The sequence below is a fragment of the Doryrhamphus excisus genome, chromosome 1 (genome assembly GCF_030265055.1).
Source record: "Doryrhamphus excisus isolate RoL2022-K1 chromosome 1, RoL_Dexc_1.0, whole genome shotgun sequence".
Lineage (NCBI taxonomy): Eukaryota > Metazoa > Chordata > Actinopteri > Syngnathiformes > Syngnathidae > Doryrhamphus > Doryrhamphus excisus.
Window position 1 is genome coordinate 31,113,658 of NC_080466.1, and position 19,655 is coordinate 31,133,312.

Sequence of the window (19,655 nt, forward strand, 5' to 3'; positions counted from 1 at the left end):
TTGCCCCCAAAACCCTCCTGTGTTTACTGACTTATTCGCGGATTTACACTTGACAAATATTTTGTCATTAGAACATAGGAAGACCTACTAAAGAGCCCTCTAGACATGAACTAACACCCCTATAGTCACCTTTACACTGCTATTACCCAATATAGTAGACATTATATAAGACATAATACATAGACTCACACAAGTTGTGTGTTGCCGTAAATGTGTTGCAGTACCATGTGAGCTGAGTGGGGGACAGACAGGAAGTGACATCATGAGTGAGTTAGCCATAAGTGTATCCCATCTCAGGGATCATTGTGCTTGTTGTGAGATCACTCAAACCTGCAATAAACGATTGAATCTGGTGCTTGTGTGTCTCACCCATCATTACCAGTACCATTACAGTGACATTAAAGTACCATTACCAGTACCATTACCAGTAACATTACAGTAACATTACCAGTACCATTGCCAGTACCATTACAGTGACATTAAAGTACCATTACCAGTACCATTACAGTACCATTACCAATACCATTACCAGTACCAGTACCATTGCCAGTACCATTACAGTAACATTACAGTAACATTACCAGTACCATTACAGTAACATTACCAGTACCATTGCCAGTACCATTACAGTAACATTACCAGTACCATTACCAGGTCCATTACAGTAACATTACAGTAACATTACCAGTACCATTACCAGGACCATTACCAGTAACATTACCAGTAACATTACCAGTAACATTACAGTATCATTACAGTAACATTACCAATACCATTACCACGTCCATTACAGTAGCATTACCAGTACCATTACCAGTACCATTACCAGGTCCATTACAGTAACATTACCAGTAACATTACCAGTACCATTACAGTAACATTACCAGTACCATTACCAGGTTCATTACAATAACATTACAGTAACATTACCGGAGGAAACCGGAGCACTCGGAGAGGGTGGAATCGAACTAGCTGTGAGACCTGCGCGCTAAACACTCATCCGCCATGCAGTCCAATATAAACAATAAAACATACTACAATCCAATTCTACTACTACTACTTTGGTACTATATCAATGTGCCCATGCCCAATGCGTACTAAGGCTCTGATTCGGAACTTCCTCCCTTGAGATGCTTTGATTTCCATCTTTGCAACCAGCAAGGATCACTTTCATTTGGTGTATTGCCAAATACAGTAAATAAACCCCTCCTGTAAAATGATTCACGTCCCTCAGCGTGTGTGTTGCTCTTGGGATCAAACGTCATTGGAGGCTCAGGTCTGATTGGCCGGGAGTGGAAAGTTGTGGAAATATTTCCTGTTTGAGTCAGAACAGGTTTGTCCTGCGGCTGAGAGCTAAGCACATCGACAGAAAAGGTGTGTTCTGCCTCATTCTTCATATCCCAAATTGTCGTATTCATAAATATGAATATACTTCATCGTCATTTGTTTATCAAGCTCCACCTGTCAGGTATTCCGGTGGCTGGTTTTGACCTTTGTACCGTGGTGTTATTGTGACGTTATTGCGCTTCTTTCAACCCAACCCTAAGCCATACTGATCTTACGCTTCATTTTGAAGAAAAAAATGCTAAATCCTAGGCATGGTTTTGGAATAAGTCATAGTCAGTAATTTAATCTGGAAAGGCGAGTAATTTAACTACATAATAGAAGACAGAACAACTGGCTGAATACAGTAGGTGTCCAGTACGTTAACGCTCCACCAGAACTGAATAGCTAAATTAACACTACAATAAACCAAGTTACTAGTAAACAAGTTCACCGAGCTCCCAATCTCATTCCAAAATAGTTTTTTGTCCATATGTGTAGTGTCTTCAGCTATTTCCAGGTAAGCAGTCATAGATCCCAAGTGGCAACATGGACGCCTCTCCAGGTAAGAACCATTCCATACTACCATGAGTACTAGTTATGTACTAATTAAGTACTAATTATGCAAATTTCCCAACTGAGGGACAAATAAAGGCATATCTCTTAATAACGTTTCCTAAAGACAATACTGTTTTTTCCTTGTCCAGGCGTCTGTCGTCATCAGAGTGTTCCTGTCGAGACAGACGAGAGCATGGCCGCCTCCGGGCTAGACTTGGACTGGGTACCTGTCTACCAGCAGTGCATTGAAGGGCGACTAGGGACCAGAAGTAGCATCGAGGACATCCATTACAACCGGGAGAAACTCCTTCAGCGCTATTTCCAGAGTGAACTCACATCGGAAGGTGTTCCCACTTCGGAGCTACAACAGATAGGACCCGATTGGCCTGGTTTTACCATCCAGGAAAACGGACCTGAGGGGTCTGTGGATGAGGCACACGGCTTGGAGCCACCTCTCCCACTTATGTCCAATGTCATTCCCGAAAACTGTATCCCGTCACCGTTTCCTGCGGCGTGTTTTCACGGTCAATGTAAGTGGAGAAGTATTTTCTGCACAGATAATAACAATATACTACTTAAATAAAACTAAAATATGGATTTTCTCTATGGCATCGCAGGTCTCGGTCCAAGCCAGGGGAGATGTCTGAGACCGTGCATGTGTCACCATGGAGCAAACTCACCTTTTCCCAACTACAAACCCAGTCCTGATGTTAACATGCACCCAAAGAATCCCCGACTCAGGGCGCCGTCATTCCAGCCGCCACGGTATGGAATCATTCCTTCATGTTATATCTTACTGTCAGCTCTCATTATTATTGATTATTATTTTCATCCGCAGGAACCTGGCTCCCAGGGATGTCATGTATGAGGTCCTTTTAAATGATCCCAGACAGGTAGAGCCCGGACCAGGAACTAAGGAGACCAAGTGGACCTTCAGTCTGCCAAAGGAGTACAGTAATTACCTGCAATCTTGCATACTTTGATATTTAGAAGTGTATTACTTTCGGGCCTCTCTGTGTTCATTTCCACAGAGACCTTTTATTGTGGCCAGCCGAGGGCACACCTATTCAATCATAGTGGAAACAAAAGTGTTTCTATTAGTTTTATTATTTGGTTTGGTTTGTAGTTGGCTGCACGGCGATCGAGTGGTTAGCGCGCAGACCTCACAGCTAGGAAACCAGGGTTCAATTCCACCCTCGGCCATCTCTGTGTGGAGTTTGCATGTTCTCCCTGTGCATGCGTGGGTTTTCTCCCACATTCCAAAAACATGCTAGGTTAATTGGCCACTCCAAATTGTCCATAGGTATGAATGTGAGTGTGAATGGTTGTTTGTCTAAATGTGCCCTGTGATTGGCTGGCCACCAGTCCAGGGTGTACCCCGAAGCATCCAAAGGGATAGGCTCCAGCACCCCCCGCAACCCTCGTGAGGAAAAGGAAAACTTTATCCCTGCAGATAGTGCCATCAAACTATTTTTATGTGAAGTTACAGCATACAGTATTGTGCTTACAAAATGTGCAGTTGTCAAGGTATCTTCCTGCAGCACTTTCCCCCCTGCGGATAGTGCCATCAAACCATGTTCTATGTTAGGTTACACTATACAGTATTTGGTTTACAAAATGTGCTGTGGTCTAAGAATCTTCTTCCGATAAAATGTTCAATGAATTGAACTTGCAGGACCATGGCTCCTGCTGGATTCATAGCTGCAGCACTTTACCCCTGCAAATAGTGCCATCAAACCATTTTCTATGTTAAGTTACAGTATTCAGTATTGTGCTTACAAAATGTGCAGTCGTCAATGTATCTTCCTGCTGTAAAATGTTGAGTGAATTGGACTGCAGCACTTTCCCCCCTGCGGATAGTGCCGTCAAACCATTTCTATGTTAAGTTACAGTATACAGTATTGTGCTGACAAAATGTGCTGTTGTGGAAGCATCTTCCTGCTGTAAAATGTTGAGTGAATTGGACTTGCAGGACAGGGGGTCTTGCTGGATTAATAGCTGCAGCACTTTACCCCTGTGGATAGTGCCATCAAACCATTTCTATGTTAAGTTACAGTATACAGTATTGTGCTGACAAAATGTGCTGTTGTGGAAGCATCTTCCTGCTGTAAAATGTTGAGTGAATTGGACTTGCAGGACAGGGGGTCTTGCTGGATTAATAGCTGCAGCACTTTACCCCTGCGGATAGTGCCATCAAAGCATTTTCTATGTTAGGTTTGATACCAAAACATTTTGGTCTTATTATGATACCATGTAAATACAGGACCAGTATTGCCTGATAGTGATATTGATACTTTTGACTTGAAATTGAAGTGTTGCTGTGTCATTGCAGGGAATGTTTTCATCACATATTCTGTAGACATCGCCGCAGAGATGACCCCCTTCACCAAATTTCTGACGAGCCAGGGCTTCAAACCGGCAGTAGTTTTTTTTTCGTTTGTCGGCAATCCTTGATTTCCCTGCAAATTCCTGTCAACCCACCCAACCGTGTCTTTGATTGAACAGATTGACATCTTCGACAGTCCCATCAGGCGGATGGGCATCACCAGATGGATGGACCGGTTTTTGAATGATGTAAGTCTCAGCTTTATACTTGGGGGGGGGGGGGGTGGGGGGGGGGTTGGTGTCTCCTCCAGTCACTGTCGGTGGACACTTTACAGAAATCAGTCCTCATCATCGTGGCCATCAGTCCCAAATATAAGGAGGATGTGGAGGGGGATGGTAATGACGAGCACGGAATGCACACCAAATACATTCACAACCAGGTGAGCACTGTGGGGTCGGGTGAAGTGATGTTGTGTATGTGTGTAGCAAATGTATGTTGTGTATGTGTGTATCAAATGTATGTTGTGTATGTGTGTATCAAATGTATGTTGTGTATGTACGTATCAAAAATGTGAGTCTTCTGTTGTCCTGATGCAGATCCAAAATGAGTTCATCCAACAAGGCTGCTTGAACTTCAGGTTTATCCCAGTCCTGTTTCCCAACGCTACCAAGGTACGTACACCCCAGTACAGGTGGTCCTGGGTTTCTGGTGGTCCGTATCAAAGCCACTTCTTGTCTCAGAAACTGTTATTTTGATAATGCTTAATAAAAAAATGACCTTTAAATACACAAAATGACACATGCAAAATGTAATATAATTATTGTAATTAATGTAATTTAATTAATGTAATTTCCTCCTGCAGATAGTGCCATCAAACCATTTTCTATTAAGTTACAGTATACAGTATTGTGCTTACAAAATGTGCAGTGGTCAAAGCATCTTCCTGCTGTAAAATGTTGAGTGAATTGGACTTGCAGGACAGTGGCTCCTGCTGGATTTGTAGCTGCAGCAATTTTCCTCCTACAGATAGTGCCATCAAAGCATTTTTATGTTAAGTTACAGTATACACTATTGTGCTTACAAAATGTGCAGTGGTAGAAGCATCTTCCTGCTGTAAAATGTTCAGTGAATTTGACTTGTAGGACAGTGGCTCCTGCTGGATTCGTAGCTGCAGCAATTTTCCTCCTACAGATAGTGCCATCAAACAATTTTTATGTTAGGTTACAGTATACAGTATTGTGCTTACAAAATGGGCAGTTTTCAAGGCATCTTCCTGCTGTAAAATGTTGAGTGAATTGGACTGCAGCACTTCCCCCCCTGCAAATAGTGCCATCAAACCATTTCTATGTTAAGTTACAGTATACAGTATTGTGCTGACAAAATGTGCTGTTGTAGAAGCATCTTCCTGCTGTAAAATGTTGAGTGAATTGGACTTGCAGGACAGGGGGTCTTGCTGGATTAATACCTGCAGCACTTTACCCCTGCAGATAGTGCCATCAAACCATTTTCTATGTTAGGTTACACTATACAGTATTGTGCTGTGGTCAAATAATCTTCTTCTTATAAAATGTTGAGTGACTTGGGCTGCAGCACTTTCCCCCCTGCAGATAGTGCCATCAAACCATTTTCTATGTTACATTACCATAAAAAACTTCTAATAATTACAATTTAAAGCGAATAATCTGCACTGATTAGAAAGTCTGTTTTCCGTAAGGACAGCCAAGTGTCTGATGTCCACCTAACCAGGACTGTGTTCATGTGACAGAAACATGTCCCCAGTTGGCTCCAAAACACAAGGATCTACAGGTGGCCCCAAGACACCCAGGACCTGCTGTTGCGCCTGCTGAGGGAGGAGCGCTACATCATTCCACAGGCGGAAACACCCCTCACCCTCACCGTCCGTCCTCTTTGAATGATGCGGGTCAGGGGTGAGCTGGAAACTATCCCAGCTGACTTTGGGCTAGGGGCGGGATAAAACTACAAAATCAGCAGGGGATCATATACTTATTTTTGACTTTGAATTACAAATTCAGAATTACAATTTCTGATTCTGAAGTATGATCTATTCTATGTGCTTTTGATCTGTACTCGTTTAGAGCTCACTCTTTTCCAAAGTGCTGGTTTGTGGAAAATACACATGATTTGGATTAACGCAAAATACATAATCGATGGACTTGTGTATAATTTACAGCTATTTTGTAGTTACAAATTATATTCCATGACCACCACCAATGATAATCGTAATACTAATACTGATATTATAAGATATATTTTCCAGAAAAAAAAAAAAACACCATTCCACAATGCACTCAGGTTTGTGGTAGTGTAATAACTACAAGTCACCAAAAGATGGCATCATTTCTCACGTAATACGACTCAAAGAGCCGCTTACAAGCACACAAAAACATTTGTTGTTTCTTTACTGTGTCGTTATTCATCCCAATTTGAACAATCTTTAAAACAGGATATTCACATGCGTCGTGAGAATATGTCTTAACGAGAACAAGTGATTCCTGCACTGCGGAGAAACAAGAGACTTATTAACAGCAAACATCCTGCTCTTAAATTCTCAGCAGGAACCTCATGTCATGCTCATCTGCAGACAAGCGGTCCCACCAGTCTGTTTCTTACCCCTGACTAAAAATGGCTTGTTCCTTGCATCTTTTATCAGACCCCTACTTCCTGTAATCACAGGGCTTGCCAATGCCAATAAATCATACGTTTATTGTTCAAGAGCTACAAACCACTCCACAAGGCCCATCCGTCTCCCATACTCCCTATAAGGCCAATTTGTTGATATTTTTGTCTATATAAAACACACTATACAGCCAAACCAATGTACTGTATTATATATAATGTATATAATAGATATGAAATAAATTATAATTTAATCGCTTTTTTTCTTCTAAAATTTGAATGAATCAAATTTCATGATACATTATATATTATTCAGGTAAATATATATTTCTGTGTTTATTGGCTATGAATATAATAGTATATGTTTACGTCTGTATTCATAACATTAGTTAATATAATAATTGTTTCTATTGCTATTCAATTTAGTTTTTGTAAACGTACATATTGAAGAATTTGGTTTAATGCGAACTTCAACCATACCAACATTTTAAGGCTGCGGTATGTTAAAGCGTACGATTCCGCCCTTGTCCTCCAAAATAATAACTCGGTGCCGTTCTTTAACGTGACCATATAACCATATAGCTTAAAGTGCTTTTGTTTTGAAATGTTTTTCGGAAGTTGGATTAGACTACGGCAACGGTAGCTTGTCAAGGCACAGCTCGCCGTATATGTTCGCTACTAGAAAAGTGGAGGGAGTACCAATGGAGAGGTGTACCGGAAGGCCGGGTGTACGTCTTCCTGGCTGACAACAAAAACATCATGGACGGCTAAAAAAAATCACGGGAGTGTATCTGAAGTACAAATATGGGCCCGACAGCTGGGGGAGACGGATTAGGAAACGACGTCGGCTTGTGTAGCGCCCCTGCCACTGTTGGACCTTAATGGTGGAACATTCGGGTGCGTTCGCACCACGGAGTGGAACCTTTTGTTCGTCTTTTCCCCCCCCCATGGACACAAACTGGACTTCCCCATGTGTTCTTCGTCGTGGTCCCCTAACCGAATGCACCCACAGCGGTAGCTTTTTTTCTTTCTTTCGTGTGTGACGAGTGACAGCAGTCATGTTTGCCGTGCGCATTGTCACAGCAGACTACTACTTGGCGAGTCCGATTCAAGACCTGGACGTGTGTTACTCGGACTTCCGAGAAAGCGGCGTCAAGAAGGTGCCGGTGGTGCGAGTATTTGGGGCAACGCCTGCAGGTACGTCCGATACTTGTCGTTTTAGGTTTTTTGTCAATGAAGCCACTGAGCTATTATTCACTACGCCGTCCGTGTGTGACGTGGACGTGACTAATGTAGGCATGTTCATTCTCAGCTAACAAGTGATTACGACACAACACAGTTATATTGCGGGGCATGGACACCACACATCCATCCGAATATCGACCACATTGATACCAATGGGGTAGTATCGGCATCGGATAATAGAGTGATAGGTTTGATTTTTTTTTTCCTGAGGTCTTGTATCTTTACTTTTATATATCTGGTGTTATTGTTGTGTTGTGCATTTTTTTACATTGTTAAATAATATGAACCACATTTAAAATACATTCTAAGATGCGTAGGTACTCGCCGCTATTGAGTAGTAATATTGTAAAATTACTCACAGTCACATTCAAGGGCTGCTCGACAAAACTATAAAATCTCAACTCTTGAAGAAACATGTAAAAATTGTGGGATTTTATAATAGTGGTACATGTATGCGGTACATTTGACTCGTATTATCACATGTTTGTAAGATATTACCGACTTAGGGTGAATGAGATGAGCTTTCTACAGGAAAAAAAATGCCTAAAATTATTGTTTTCATTTAAAAAAAAGCTGCAAATTTTTACGTGACTGTGAATGCTGAATCCTTGATTTATATCGATTTCATATTCAAGATTTTTGCCTGTTTTACTCTGATTTATAATCATGATCAAGAAATTCAAGGCAAAACACTGAAATTTACTTGGTATCCGGATTGATACCAAAATGTGCAGTATCGCCCAAGCCGAGTTGCTATCCAATGCATGCAGTCTGCCTGCAGCAGAAAGCCCCCCCCCCTCTCCTCCCCTCCCCTCCCTGCTTTATGGTGCCTCCAACAGCCTCATAATGGCGAGCACCTTTCGGGAGGTTAGGTTTATTTGGGTTCCGGCTCATGTGGCAGCAGAAACCCAACGCAATGACCAAAATATCAATCAACATCAGTGATTATAAAGCCGAGCTAAATCAATCATATGGGGAAAAAAACCCAAAACACTAGAGGCATGCCAGGGATATTGGCATCGAATAGAAAAGGGCACACATGTCTACTATAATCAGAGGACAGTAAAATGCAACAAGAGGATTGGCTGGAAACACGAGAAGAGAGCATTAATGAGATTGGGGACGTAGCTCACTAAACAAATCAGCGCAGTTCATATGGAAACACCCAAGATGCAGAAACAATAGAAGAGAGGGGGGTAGGATGACGGACGGGGGAGTTCAGATCAAAACCAGCAACAAAATAATGAAGATTTTGGATAGTAACACAGAACGGGAATAAAAATCAATGAATGTAAAGAAACTGGACAAAATGTATGAATTTATATTTATTTATGAATTTATATGAATTTTACTAATATAACGCCATGAACTATTTCCAATTTTACATACCTATGGACAATTTGAAGTGGCCAATTAACCTAGCATGTTTTTTGGAATGTGGGAGGAAACCGGAGTACCCGGAGAAAACCCACGCATGCACGGGGAGAACATGCAAACTCCACACAGAAAGATGGCCGAGGGTGGAATTGAACCTCCTAGAGATAGTGCCATCAAACCGTTTTATGTTAAGTTACAGTCTACAGTATTGTGCTTACAAAATGTGCAGTTGTAGAAGCATCTTCCTGCTGTAAAATGTTGAGTGAATTGGACTTGTAGGACAGCGGCCCTCCAAGTGTTTGAATATGGCCCGCCTGTTCTTTCATTCATTCATTCATTCATTTTCTTCCGCTTATCCTCATGAGGGTCGCGGGGGTGCTGGAGCCTATCCCAGCTGTCTTTGTGCGAGAGGCGGGGCCTGGACTGGTGGCCAGCCAATCACAGCGCACATATAGACAAACAACCATTCACACTCACATTCATACCTATGGACAATTTGGAGTCGCCAATTAACCTAGCATGTTTTTTGGAATGTGGGAGGAAACCGGAGTACCCGGAGAAAACCCACTCCAGGTGGTGACTCCAGGATCTCAATCCCTTATTGCAAAAAGTGTTACCAGTGTTTGTTTTCTAATGCTGCTCCCAACTCCCATGAGATCAGTAACAATAACTCCCTTGGGGATGGTCCCTCCTTGTCTTAAACAAAATTCTAAGCACGAAAATTGTGATTCACATTTTTTCCAGACTCATCCACCCCTAGACTGACGAACGTGTTGCATTGTTGCGCCGCTTGACTCCCAATCTGCGTGCCACTGTGATCCGGCCTGACTAGCATTCCACATTGTGGCGCTATTTAAATGGACGCCGGCCTCTCATGAGATCATTAAAGGCTTTCACTGATTAAACACACACACACATCAACTACAAGATTAAAAGTTTCATGGTTGGATTGGTGGTTAGAGTCTGTAGAAATAAAATAGTTATCACCATCTGGAATCCATTCATGTAGAAGTTCTTTTTTTTTCTTAGTTGTTTTCATAGGATTGTGCTGCAGAGAAGCGCTGATTTTTCAACCTACAACCTCCTACTTTTGTTACCCTTCATGTCATGTGTGCCGTCTCTGTGGCGTAAGGAGCCAACAGCGCATCTGGTCTGAACCACGTGGCTGTGGCTGTCACCCGAGACCTCATACTCCTTGTCCTTCCATGACCTAAGCCAGGAACACTCCCACCAGTCATCCCCATGTAATTCAATGCCGGCTTCCTGTGCTTTTTTCCTCCGTTCTCCTCTTTTTTTATTAGCATCCAACTTGTGGCCAGTCTAAACATGCTGTGTTTACATGCTTGCCCGTCACTGAAATGAATATAATAAAAAAAAGTCCTGTAGAAGTATCATACTTGACATGAGGCAGTGTTGTTAACCCTTTCACTACCAAAAATGTATTTATACGTTTTTTTCAACCTGATTTATCGCTCCCAAGGATGTATTTTACTTTTTTTTGCACAAGAGGCACAAAGAGGCAATGATGCAACTGCATAATAGAAGAGACCATGTTTGGTGCTGTTTTAGACCAAAATAACGGCCACCAGGTGGCAGAAGTGCATTTTATAAGAACTCACAGTTCCGCGTGTCCAAAAGGAGTAGGCAGAAGCAAAGTTTATTAAATCCTACCCCTCCATCTGGTACTTTTACAATCAGTAACTGTTACATTTGTTCACTTCCTGCTTTCCGTAATACAATTTTTTTTAATTAAAAAAAATTTTTTTTTACATTTTTTGTCCCATACCGACATACACATTCCAAAAACATGCTAGGTTAATTGGCCACTCCAAATTGTCCATAGGTATGAATGTGAGTGTGAATGGTTGTTTGTCTATATGTGCCCTGTGATTGGCTGGCCACCAGTCCAGGGTGTACCCCGCCTCTCGCCTGAAAAACAACTGGGATAGGCTCCAGCACCCCCGCGACCCTCGTGAGGATAAGTGGTAGAAAATGAATGAATAGTGTCTGGAACAGATTCACTGGATTTCTTTAATTGATTCAGTTAGCATACGTTTTGGTTTGAGTCCGACCTTATGGAACTGATTGGATTCACATGGGAAAAATTTCCTTGGATTTTGTATGTTTCGATTTTCATTGGAACGAACCAATAACAAAAAGCGAGATGCCATTTGATGATAGCAAATGTTTTGGGAAGATTTGTTCAAAATTGTGACTTTACTCTGATCAGTGTGATCTGATGAGATTTGGGAGAAGACCATGCTGCAGTTCCATAGCAGACTGAACGCTTCTCTGCACTGATCTTCATCCTTTGACAGTTTTGTGCTTGGACTGGAGGCCCAACTTGATGTCCGAGGGACAACATGAGGGATGCTGAGCTTCTGTTCCATATAAACCATATCATACACGGTTACTTGGACTTTATCTGCAATCTCCAGAAATGAGCATTTCAGCCATGTCTCTGTCGATGCAGTGGATATTTTCCTGCGGTATTTTCTGCGTGTCGTACACTCTGAGAAGGGCTTGTCCAGACATAGTCAGGGTGTTGACTGTGTGGCGATTTCATAAATAAAGAAATGGCGCAGCAGCTACTAAAGACTAAAGCAGCAGATGGCTATTGCAGTGGATTTACAGTCGGGGATGCTGAATTAGCTTTGTGCTACTTACTTCCATTGATGCCGTGTCCTCGAATGCCTCGTTGTCTGGGATGTGTGTCACAGCATGAGTGCCGACAGGAGCGTGGAGGGGTTGACTCGCGCAACTCAAGCAAAACAGCAAAATGTTGTTTACACCCAAGCCGTAGAATTCAGCTGAAAGGTTTGCCATCTTTTCTGAGAACCTTATGTCTGTTATTTCCAAATATGGTCATGCTTGGCCCAACAGCCAAACACTATGCAACTGCAGCGGGAACCATGTTTTTTTTTTTTAATCAATTTTTAATTCAATTGCAGTGCACCGTTAGTGTGAGGGTAGGATTATTACAACATGGGATGGGGGGAGGGGGATTCTCCACACTAAAAATAGCAATCGCTTGTGTATTTCCGTGCAATCACTTTTGCATTCATTTCAGCTCGCACAACAGAAAAAGCCCCGCGTTACAGTCAAGCCCACCTCCCCTTCGGAACTGAGCATCCTCACTTGTCTTCTGTTCCTTGAGGACTGTGGTCTAGACCCACTCTGCTCTTTTGAGTTAAAGCCTCCTCTGTCTGTAATCTGCCTCGGTTACAAAATTACTCAACTGCTATTTAGTGTCTGTTTGTGGATGGGGGGGGCGAGAGAACGTCACTCGACAATGCACCAGCTGGAGCTGCTGCAATGGTGTGTCGAAGAGAGAGAGAGAGCCTGAGACGATGAGAGACATGCTGTGAATATAAAATTTCTTCCGAGCTTAGAAAAGGAGGGCAGACTCGGCTCTCTCGTTGCCTGGAAAGTGATTACCTCCGCCTGAGTTATGATTCAGAATGATTTATCCCTCTGGTCAGAAATTCACTTCATGGGCTTTGAATATCTGATCAGGTTATTGACATATTTGAAATGTTCTTTTTCAGGGATGAAATGATGATAAAACATAGATCTTCACAATTGGATTCACAGTTTTTAATATTGTGTAATTTACCCATGATGGGCGTATAAATTAGTAGTGATTTTTGCTATTCACTGGTGGTTCAAGCAGGGATCTACTGTGTCAGGCTCAGATACTATATATCGTATTTTCCGGAGTATACGTAAGTCACATTTTTTTTTAATTGTTGGCTGTTCCTGCAAATTATACTCCAGAGCGACTTATAAATGAAAAAACTGTTTATGTTACATAAACACTGAACACCTTTTCTGTTCATGTTTATTTTTTTGTGTTAGCGTTAGCATATCTTACGCCTACTCAGCCTGTACTCTATTCTTTTATTGTTAGAACTTGCCTTCCTAGAGGACGTAATGTCTGTTTTGGTCAAGTAGTTTGGAAAATAAATTACCCGCAAAAAATGCAACTTATTCCAGTGCGACTTATTTATGTTTTTTTCTACCTAATTATGCATTTTTGGCCTTGTGCGACTTATAGTCCAGAAAATACGGTACATACATTAAGTAGTGTGTAAAGTTCCAGGATGCTGACGTTCTCATTGGGAGTGACCATGATGGATAGGATCAGAAACGAGTACATCAAAGGGACATTACATGTTAGAGGCCTTGGAGATAAAGTCAGAGAGGCCAGACTGAGATGGTTGGGACATGTCCAACCAGGCCGGGTACACCCTGTACTGGTGGCCAGCCAATCACAGGGCACATATAGACAAACAACCATTCACACTCACGTTCATACCTATGGACAATTTGGAGTCGCCTAGCATGTTTTGGGATTTATTTGAAAAATAAACATTTAACATCTGAGATCCCTTGTTAGCTTTGCAGATCCGCGAACAAGAATAGTTCTGAAAACAAAGTACAAGGACAAAACTTTGGGTTATTCAACATAACCTTCATTCTTTGATAACAGAGTGAGGTGTTTTACCGTAAACCAGCTGAGTTAAGAAAAATAACCTTTCTCGTTCTTAATAGTTCAATTCCAATGCCATTATATTAGCCTATATGAAGTGTTTCAAAGCACAACTCTTATCTATTTCTGCCTTTACTCAGTCATCCTGCTCTCCTCCCCCTCGTTGCGTTGCTTTGAACTCCAAGCTGGACATGCCTTTCTAATCCTCAAGTGTTTTTTAGAGGCCACACACTTGCATTCCTGAACATTCAGATGGCTCCAGTCATTAGCGAGGACAAATCTAGGTACTGGAGACATTTCTATTGTTCCCTAAGCCTCCACCTGCAGTCTTGGGGATTTTGAATGATGTCTGGTCTAATATGCTTCATTAGATAAGGGCTAAAGGTCATATTGGGGAGCTGTTTTGTTAGTGGCATAGTTTCCAATCATTTTCCTCAAAGCTGCTTGAAGTGGGGATCTTTAACCACCTCAGGATTTGGTAAGATTAGTATATGTCATTGTAGACCCATAGACATAGAAGGTAGTTAATTTTTTGTTTTAGTCCACTAACAAAGACAAAGTAAGTCAGAATTACAGATCATCTATAGCAGGGGTCTCAAACTCAATTTACCTGGGGGCCACTGGAGCGAGGGTCTGGGCAAGGCTGGGCCGCATCATGTTTTCCCCCCCAAAAAATGCATTTATTAAAAACAGAAAAATATACAAACTTTTTCAGTGCTTTGGTTCCGATTTTCTACAATAAAAGCGCTGATAAAACATTTCACCGTTCTCAAATATCTTAATTTTTATTTTTCTGCACTAAATAAGATGAAAAATAAATAAACAAGTCAAGAATAAAGAAAATCAATCAATCAGTAATAAATAAATATAGTAATAATAATAAAACGGCAAATAATAAAAACTTAAGAAACCACATATAGTTGGTGGGTAGACAAATTATTTTTGCAGATTAAAATGAACAAAGCATTATTAGAGCCCTGTAGACATGACAAAACACGACTATAGTCACATTTATACTCTTTTTATTTACAACATATTGCGCAACTGCAGGGTCTTGAGACACATGCTAACTCACAAACTAGAGAGCTAGCGACCTAAACGGTAGCCTTCAAGTTATTTCCTTTAAACTTAAAAAGCCAAAAACCTACCACTTCCACCCGGATAGGGAGGATAACTATTAACAGTTATTTAACCTCGAACATGAACATTAATCAAATGTAATAATTTTTTCTGGGTACATGATACCATACAGCATCCATATCAAACTTGCACGGGCTGCACTAACATTGAACTTTAATATCAAGGCGGGGGCCTCAAACTAGTGTCCTGCGGGCCACATTTGGCCCGCGGGCCGCGTGTTTGAGACCCCTGGTGTATAGTTTCCAAATTAGAGTCTTGGGTTAAAATAGGAAATGTATGCAATAATAAGGCAAAAAAAACAGTAGTTTATCAGAATGTGCAGTATGTCAATTTGATCTGAAAGCCTGTCTGCACAATCCAATACATTCATGGCCTACTCTTCCCATAACACGTCATGAAAATGATGTGTCCTCGTTCACAGGGTTTTTCCTGTAACCGCTCTCTAATTTTCCTCTCTCGCTGGACGACGCACTGCTCATGTCCCTCACGGCGTATGCTTCCATTTCCTCTGGCCAAGCTGACTAACTGCTCTTGTCGCTTTCATTTCCACTCTTCCTCTGTCACTCGTGCATTACTGTCCATGCTGAGATACGTGCCATTCAGTTCCTCCTGTCTTTGTCGGCAGAGTGTTTCATGGGTCTTTTGTTTGAATGGAGGCCGGAACAGGAATATTGGGTCCAGAGCTACTGCATGATATGTTTTGTAGACGCTTGTTAAGTTGGGGTTTCAAGCAAGCCAAACCGAGACGATGCATGCTTGTTGCATCACCACATCGAGGATTCTTTCTCCTCTACTTCAGTGGAAGTAGTTGTCCTTCTTATTAACTAAAAAGTACCCACTTAATCCAACGTCAACATACACGGTCGACTTTTTTTTTCATCCTAAAATTTGCAACTCAAACGGGTCATTTCTAGGGCTTCAGCTAATGATTGTTAGCTTAGTCGATTTACTCTGGAGCTTTTTGTTGTGATGAATCGGTTAGACCCTAGAGCATGTGTCAAACTGTCCATGCATCATTTTATATCGCCCGTGACAGCGTGGGATTGATGTGCGTCAATACACTAAAGCTTTTTCCTTCTAAATATATTTGTTCTTTCATATTTGACAGATAATGAGTTCTTCTAAGCTTTAATATTTTCTGATCATGCAGCAAGATCGTCCAAGCATTCCGATGCTGATGTGTGTGAATATCTTGTTTTACCTAAAGCACAAAAAAGATAATTTGTATGCTTTCTTGGATGACTAAGGCAATTAAAAAATATTCACATTTGAGAGGCTGAAATCAGATGATATTTACATTTTTAAATCACAAAACAATTAATCCAATACCAAAATAGTTGTAGTTGAATTGGATAATCGATGAATCATTGATTCATGTTGTAGTATCGACAGTATAGACATGCAATTCTCCACCAAAGTGCTAAGGGCAGTGTCCTCAATTAATCCTCTTTGGGGAAAACCGGAAATGATGGACTGAGACCGCTGCCCCTGCTACCCAGACCTGGACTAAAATGCAATAACATGGAAAATAGCATGTTTTGCGACTCATTCAAATAAAAAAGTCTTGTTTGTCCAGTCTTATATTTTGTCATTATAGAAAAGTAATTAAAATATCGTCTCGTCTCATCCCAGTGAACGCAATATTGTGTATAGTTTCGTCTCGTGAGCTGAGTGTATCGTGACAGCCCTAATCTCAATCCATTCCAGTTTATGGATTGCCTTTAAGGAGTGCACACTTACAAAATCAGCAGGGAATCACATCATTATTTTCCCCACAGTGGCTGGCTGCCTAGCAACTGCAACAAAAACCAGGCAATGGCAGTCCTGTTGGGTACGCAGACAAGCAGACGGAGACTCATACTGTATGTCGACATGGGTGGCCAAAGGGTCTCCAAGCCATTATGTGGTTCACAGTCTAACCTCACTTGGTGTCTGTATTCAGCCAAATGTAAGAAAATGCCTGCCATTACGGAATGAAAAACACATGACGTCAGTTGCCAGTAAATGGTTAATCATTTGCCAACAATGACAGTTTTTTCTTTATTGTACCAAGTTTGCTATGCCCGAGTTATACCGTGCTTGTGGTTTAGAACCACTGATCACTGTAATGCATTGAAAATTCTGAGAGATGCAACTAACAATTACATTTTTGTTCGATTAATCAGAAGGTTATGATTAATCAAGTAATCGGTGAGACCCAAATTAATCAGAGCCAAACATGACAGTTTTGTGGTCGGTAACATATCAGAAAAGAGTCATTCACTGTTTTACAAAATCATTACAAAAGCTGATGTGCACAAAATGACACCATCAACAGGAAGTAAATAACTTTACGTTCTGTTGTTAAAACATGAGATCATGTCACATATTTCTTATGACACAAACTGAAAAGTTACAAAAAAAGGGGTGTCATAGGAAATCTTTTCTTTGTTATTACATAATAGCATGAAGATGGAGAATTGCCAAGCTGCGGGTATGTTTGTTTGGGGAGGAACGTGTTTTCTAAAAACAGCAACCTGCATCAAGTAACAATGAATGAGGACATGTGCAGACAAGTCTGGAGGACAGTCAGGTTGCTGCTCAGCACTGCCTCCTGCTGCCTCGCTCTGTCACATCACTATCACTGCACTGAAGACCAGGGATGAGAATTGGTGTGGTGGGTTATTATCTTAACCCTTAGATGCATAAGTGGGTCAAAAATGACCCGGTCAGGTTGTTTTATTGACATATCTTCATAATGAAAAATTTTCATCATTTCATATTCCAGGTATTCCTAAAAAAACATGTTTTTGCTATCATACCATTCACATTTTTAACTTACCTTTTATACATTTTAAGAAATTTTAGTTTTTTTGTGACTACCCCAACCTTCCATAAGTGGGTCAAAAATGACCTGGTCAGGTTGTTTTCTTGAAATATCTTCGTAATGAAAAATTTGTCATCATTTCATATTCCAGGTATTCCTCAAAAAACATGTTTTTGCTATCATACCATTCACATTTTTAACTTACCTTTTATACATTTTAAGAAATTGTAGTTTTTGTGTTACTATCCCAACCTTCCGTAAGTGGGTCAAAAATGACCCGGTCAGGTTGTTTTCCTGAAATTTCCTCGTAATGAAAATTTTTCATCATTTCATATTCCAGATATTCCTCAAAAATCATATTCTTGATATCATGCCATTCACATTTTTAACTTACCTTTTATACATTTTAAGAAATTTTAGTTTTTGTGTTACTATCCCAACCTTCCGTAAGTGGGTCAAAAATGACCCGGTCAGGTTGTTTTATTGACATATCTTCATAATGAAAAATTTTCCTCATTTCATATTCCAGGTATTCCTAAAAAAACATGTTTTTGCTATCATACCATTCACATTTTTAACTTACCTTTTATACATTTTAAGAAATTTTAGTTTTTTTGTGACTACCCCAACCTTCCATAAGTGGGTCAAAAATGACCTGGTCAGGTTGTTTTCTTGAAATATCTTCGTAATGAAAAATTTGTCATCATTTCATATTCCAGGTATTCCTCAAAAAACATGTTTTTGCTATCATACCATTCACATTTTTAACTTACCTTTTATACATTTTAAGAAATTGTAGTTTTTGTGTTACTATCCCAACCTTCCGTAAGTGGGTCAAAAATGACCCGGTCAGGTTGTTTTCCTGAAATTTCCTCGTAATGAAAATTTTTCATCATTTCATATTCCAGACATTCCTCAAAAATCATATTCTTGATATCATGCCATTCACATTTTTAACTTACCTTTTATACATTTTAAGAAATTTTAGTTTTTGTGTTACTATCCCAACCTTCCGTAAGTGGGTCAAAAATGACCCGTTCAGGTTGTTTTCTTGAAATATCTTCATAATGAAAAATTTTCCTCATTTCATATTCCAGGTATTCCTAAAAAAAACATGTTTTTAATATCATGTCATTCACATTTTTAACTTGCCTTTTGTACATTTTAAGAAATTTTAGTTTTTGTGTTACTACCCCAACCTTCCATAAGTGCGCGGGCCGCACTAACATTAAACTTTCATATCAAGACGCGGGCCTCAAACTAGTGTCCTGCGGGCCACATTTGGCCCGCCGGCCGCGTGTTTGAGTTTTTACCCACCATAATGATAATGATATGATACCAATGTGGAACCTGTTTAAGTCTCGCATATGTTGAATGACTCATCAATACCTGGTGTTGTTCTTATGACTAAAAAGTGTCTGCATGAGCCAAAATCGACACACATGTTCAAGTGCATTTGTTTACAACAAAAACTGATGTTATTTTTGTTGTGGTGTTGCAGGCCAGAAAACATGTCTCCACCTTCACGGCGTGTTCCCGTATATCTATATTCCATACGACGGTCATGGACAGCAACCAGAGCGCTACCTCCGTCAGGTGGCCTTCAGCATTGACAGAGCCCTGAATGTTGCCATGGGAAACCCCGCTTCCAATGCCCAGCACGTCTTCAAGGTGGTACTGGTTTCTGGCATGTAAGTCAATCTTTTCTGTTATTTCCCCAAATATGTTTCAGATCCTTCTTCTTCTTCTTC

At 40.8% G+C, this 19,655-nt stretch overlaps 2 protein-coding genes across 3 annotated transcripts in view; both read left to right on the plus strand.

Moving 5' to 3' along the window:
* Positions 1-1,294: 1,294 nt before the first annotated feature.
* On the plus strand, positions 1,295-7,079 carry traf3ip2a (TRAF3 interacting protein 2a). Of its 2 annotated transcripts, none has more exons than XM_058078354.1 (10): positions 1,295-1,374; positions 1,825-1,888; positions 2,031-2,411; positions 2,499-2,646; positions 2,720-2,835; positions 4,214-4,302; positions 4,387-4,455; positions 4,542-4,646; positions 4,804-4,878; positions 5,973-7,079. In XM_058078354.1, exons 2-10 carry the CDS (start codon positions 1,873-1,875, stop codon positions 6,117-6,119), a joined length of 1,146 nt encoding a protein of 381 aa, XP_057934337.1. In that variant the 5' UTR covers positions 1,295-1,374; positions 1,825-1,872; the 3' UTR covers positions 6,120-7,079. The 2 variants fall into 2 exon arrangements, with proteins under 2 accessions (XP_057934337.1, XP_057934328.1); XM_058078345.1 differs by having other exon boundaries at positions 1,324-1,374; positions 1,805-1,888.
* Positions 7,080-7,504: 425 nt separating this feature from the next.
* rev3l (REV3 like, DNA directed polymerase zeta catalytic subunit) overlaps positions 7,505-19,655 on the plus strand; it is a 39,065-nt gene continuing 26,914 nt past the window's right edge. The window contains exons 1-2 of the mRNA XM_058069956.1: positions 7,505-8,041; positions 19,406-19,595. Of these exons, the coding sequence (XP_057925939.1) occupies positions 7,903-8,041; positions 19,406-19,595 (329 nt within the window). The 5' untranslated portion in view covers positions 7,505-7,902. The remainder of the gene's footprint in view (positions 8,042-19,405; positions 19,596-19,655) is intronic.

What these genes read in the sequence shown, in the direction of transcription:
- traf3ip2a (XM_058078354.1), top strand. An exon ending in CAGTCTGCCAAAGGAGTACA is followed by an intron (nt 2,836 to 4,213) that starts GTAATTACCTGC and finishes GTGTCATTGCAG; the next exon opens with GGAATGTTTTCATCACATAT. An exon ending in GCCAGGGCTTCAAACCGGCA is followed by an intron (nt 4,303 to 4,386) that starts GTAGTTTTTTTT and finishes TTGATTGAACAG; the next exon opens with ATTGACATCTTCGACAGTCC.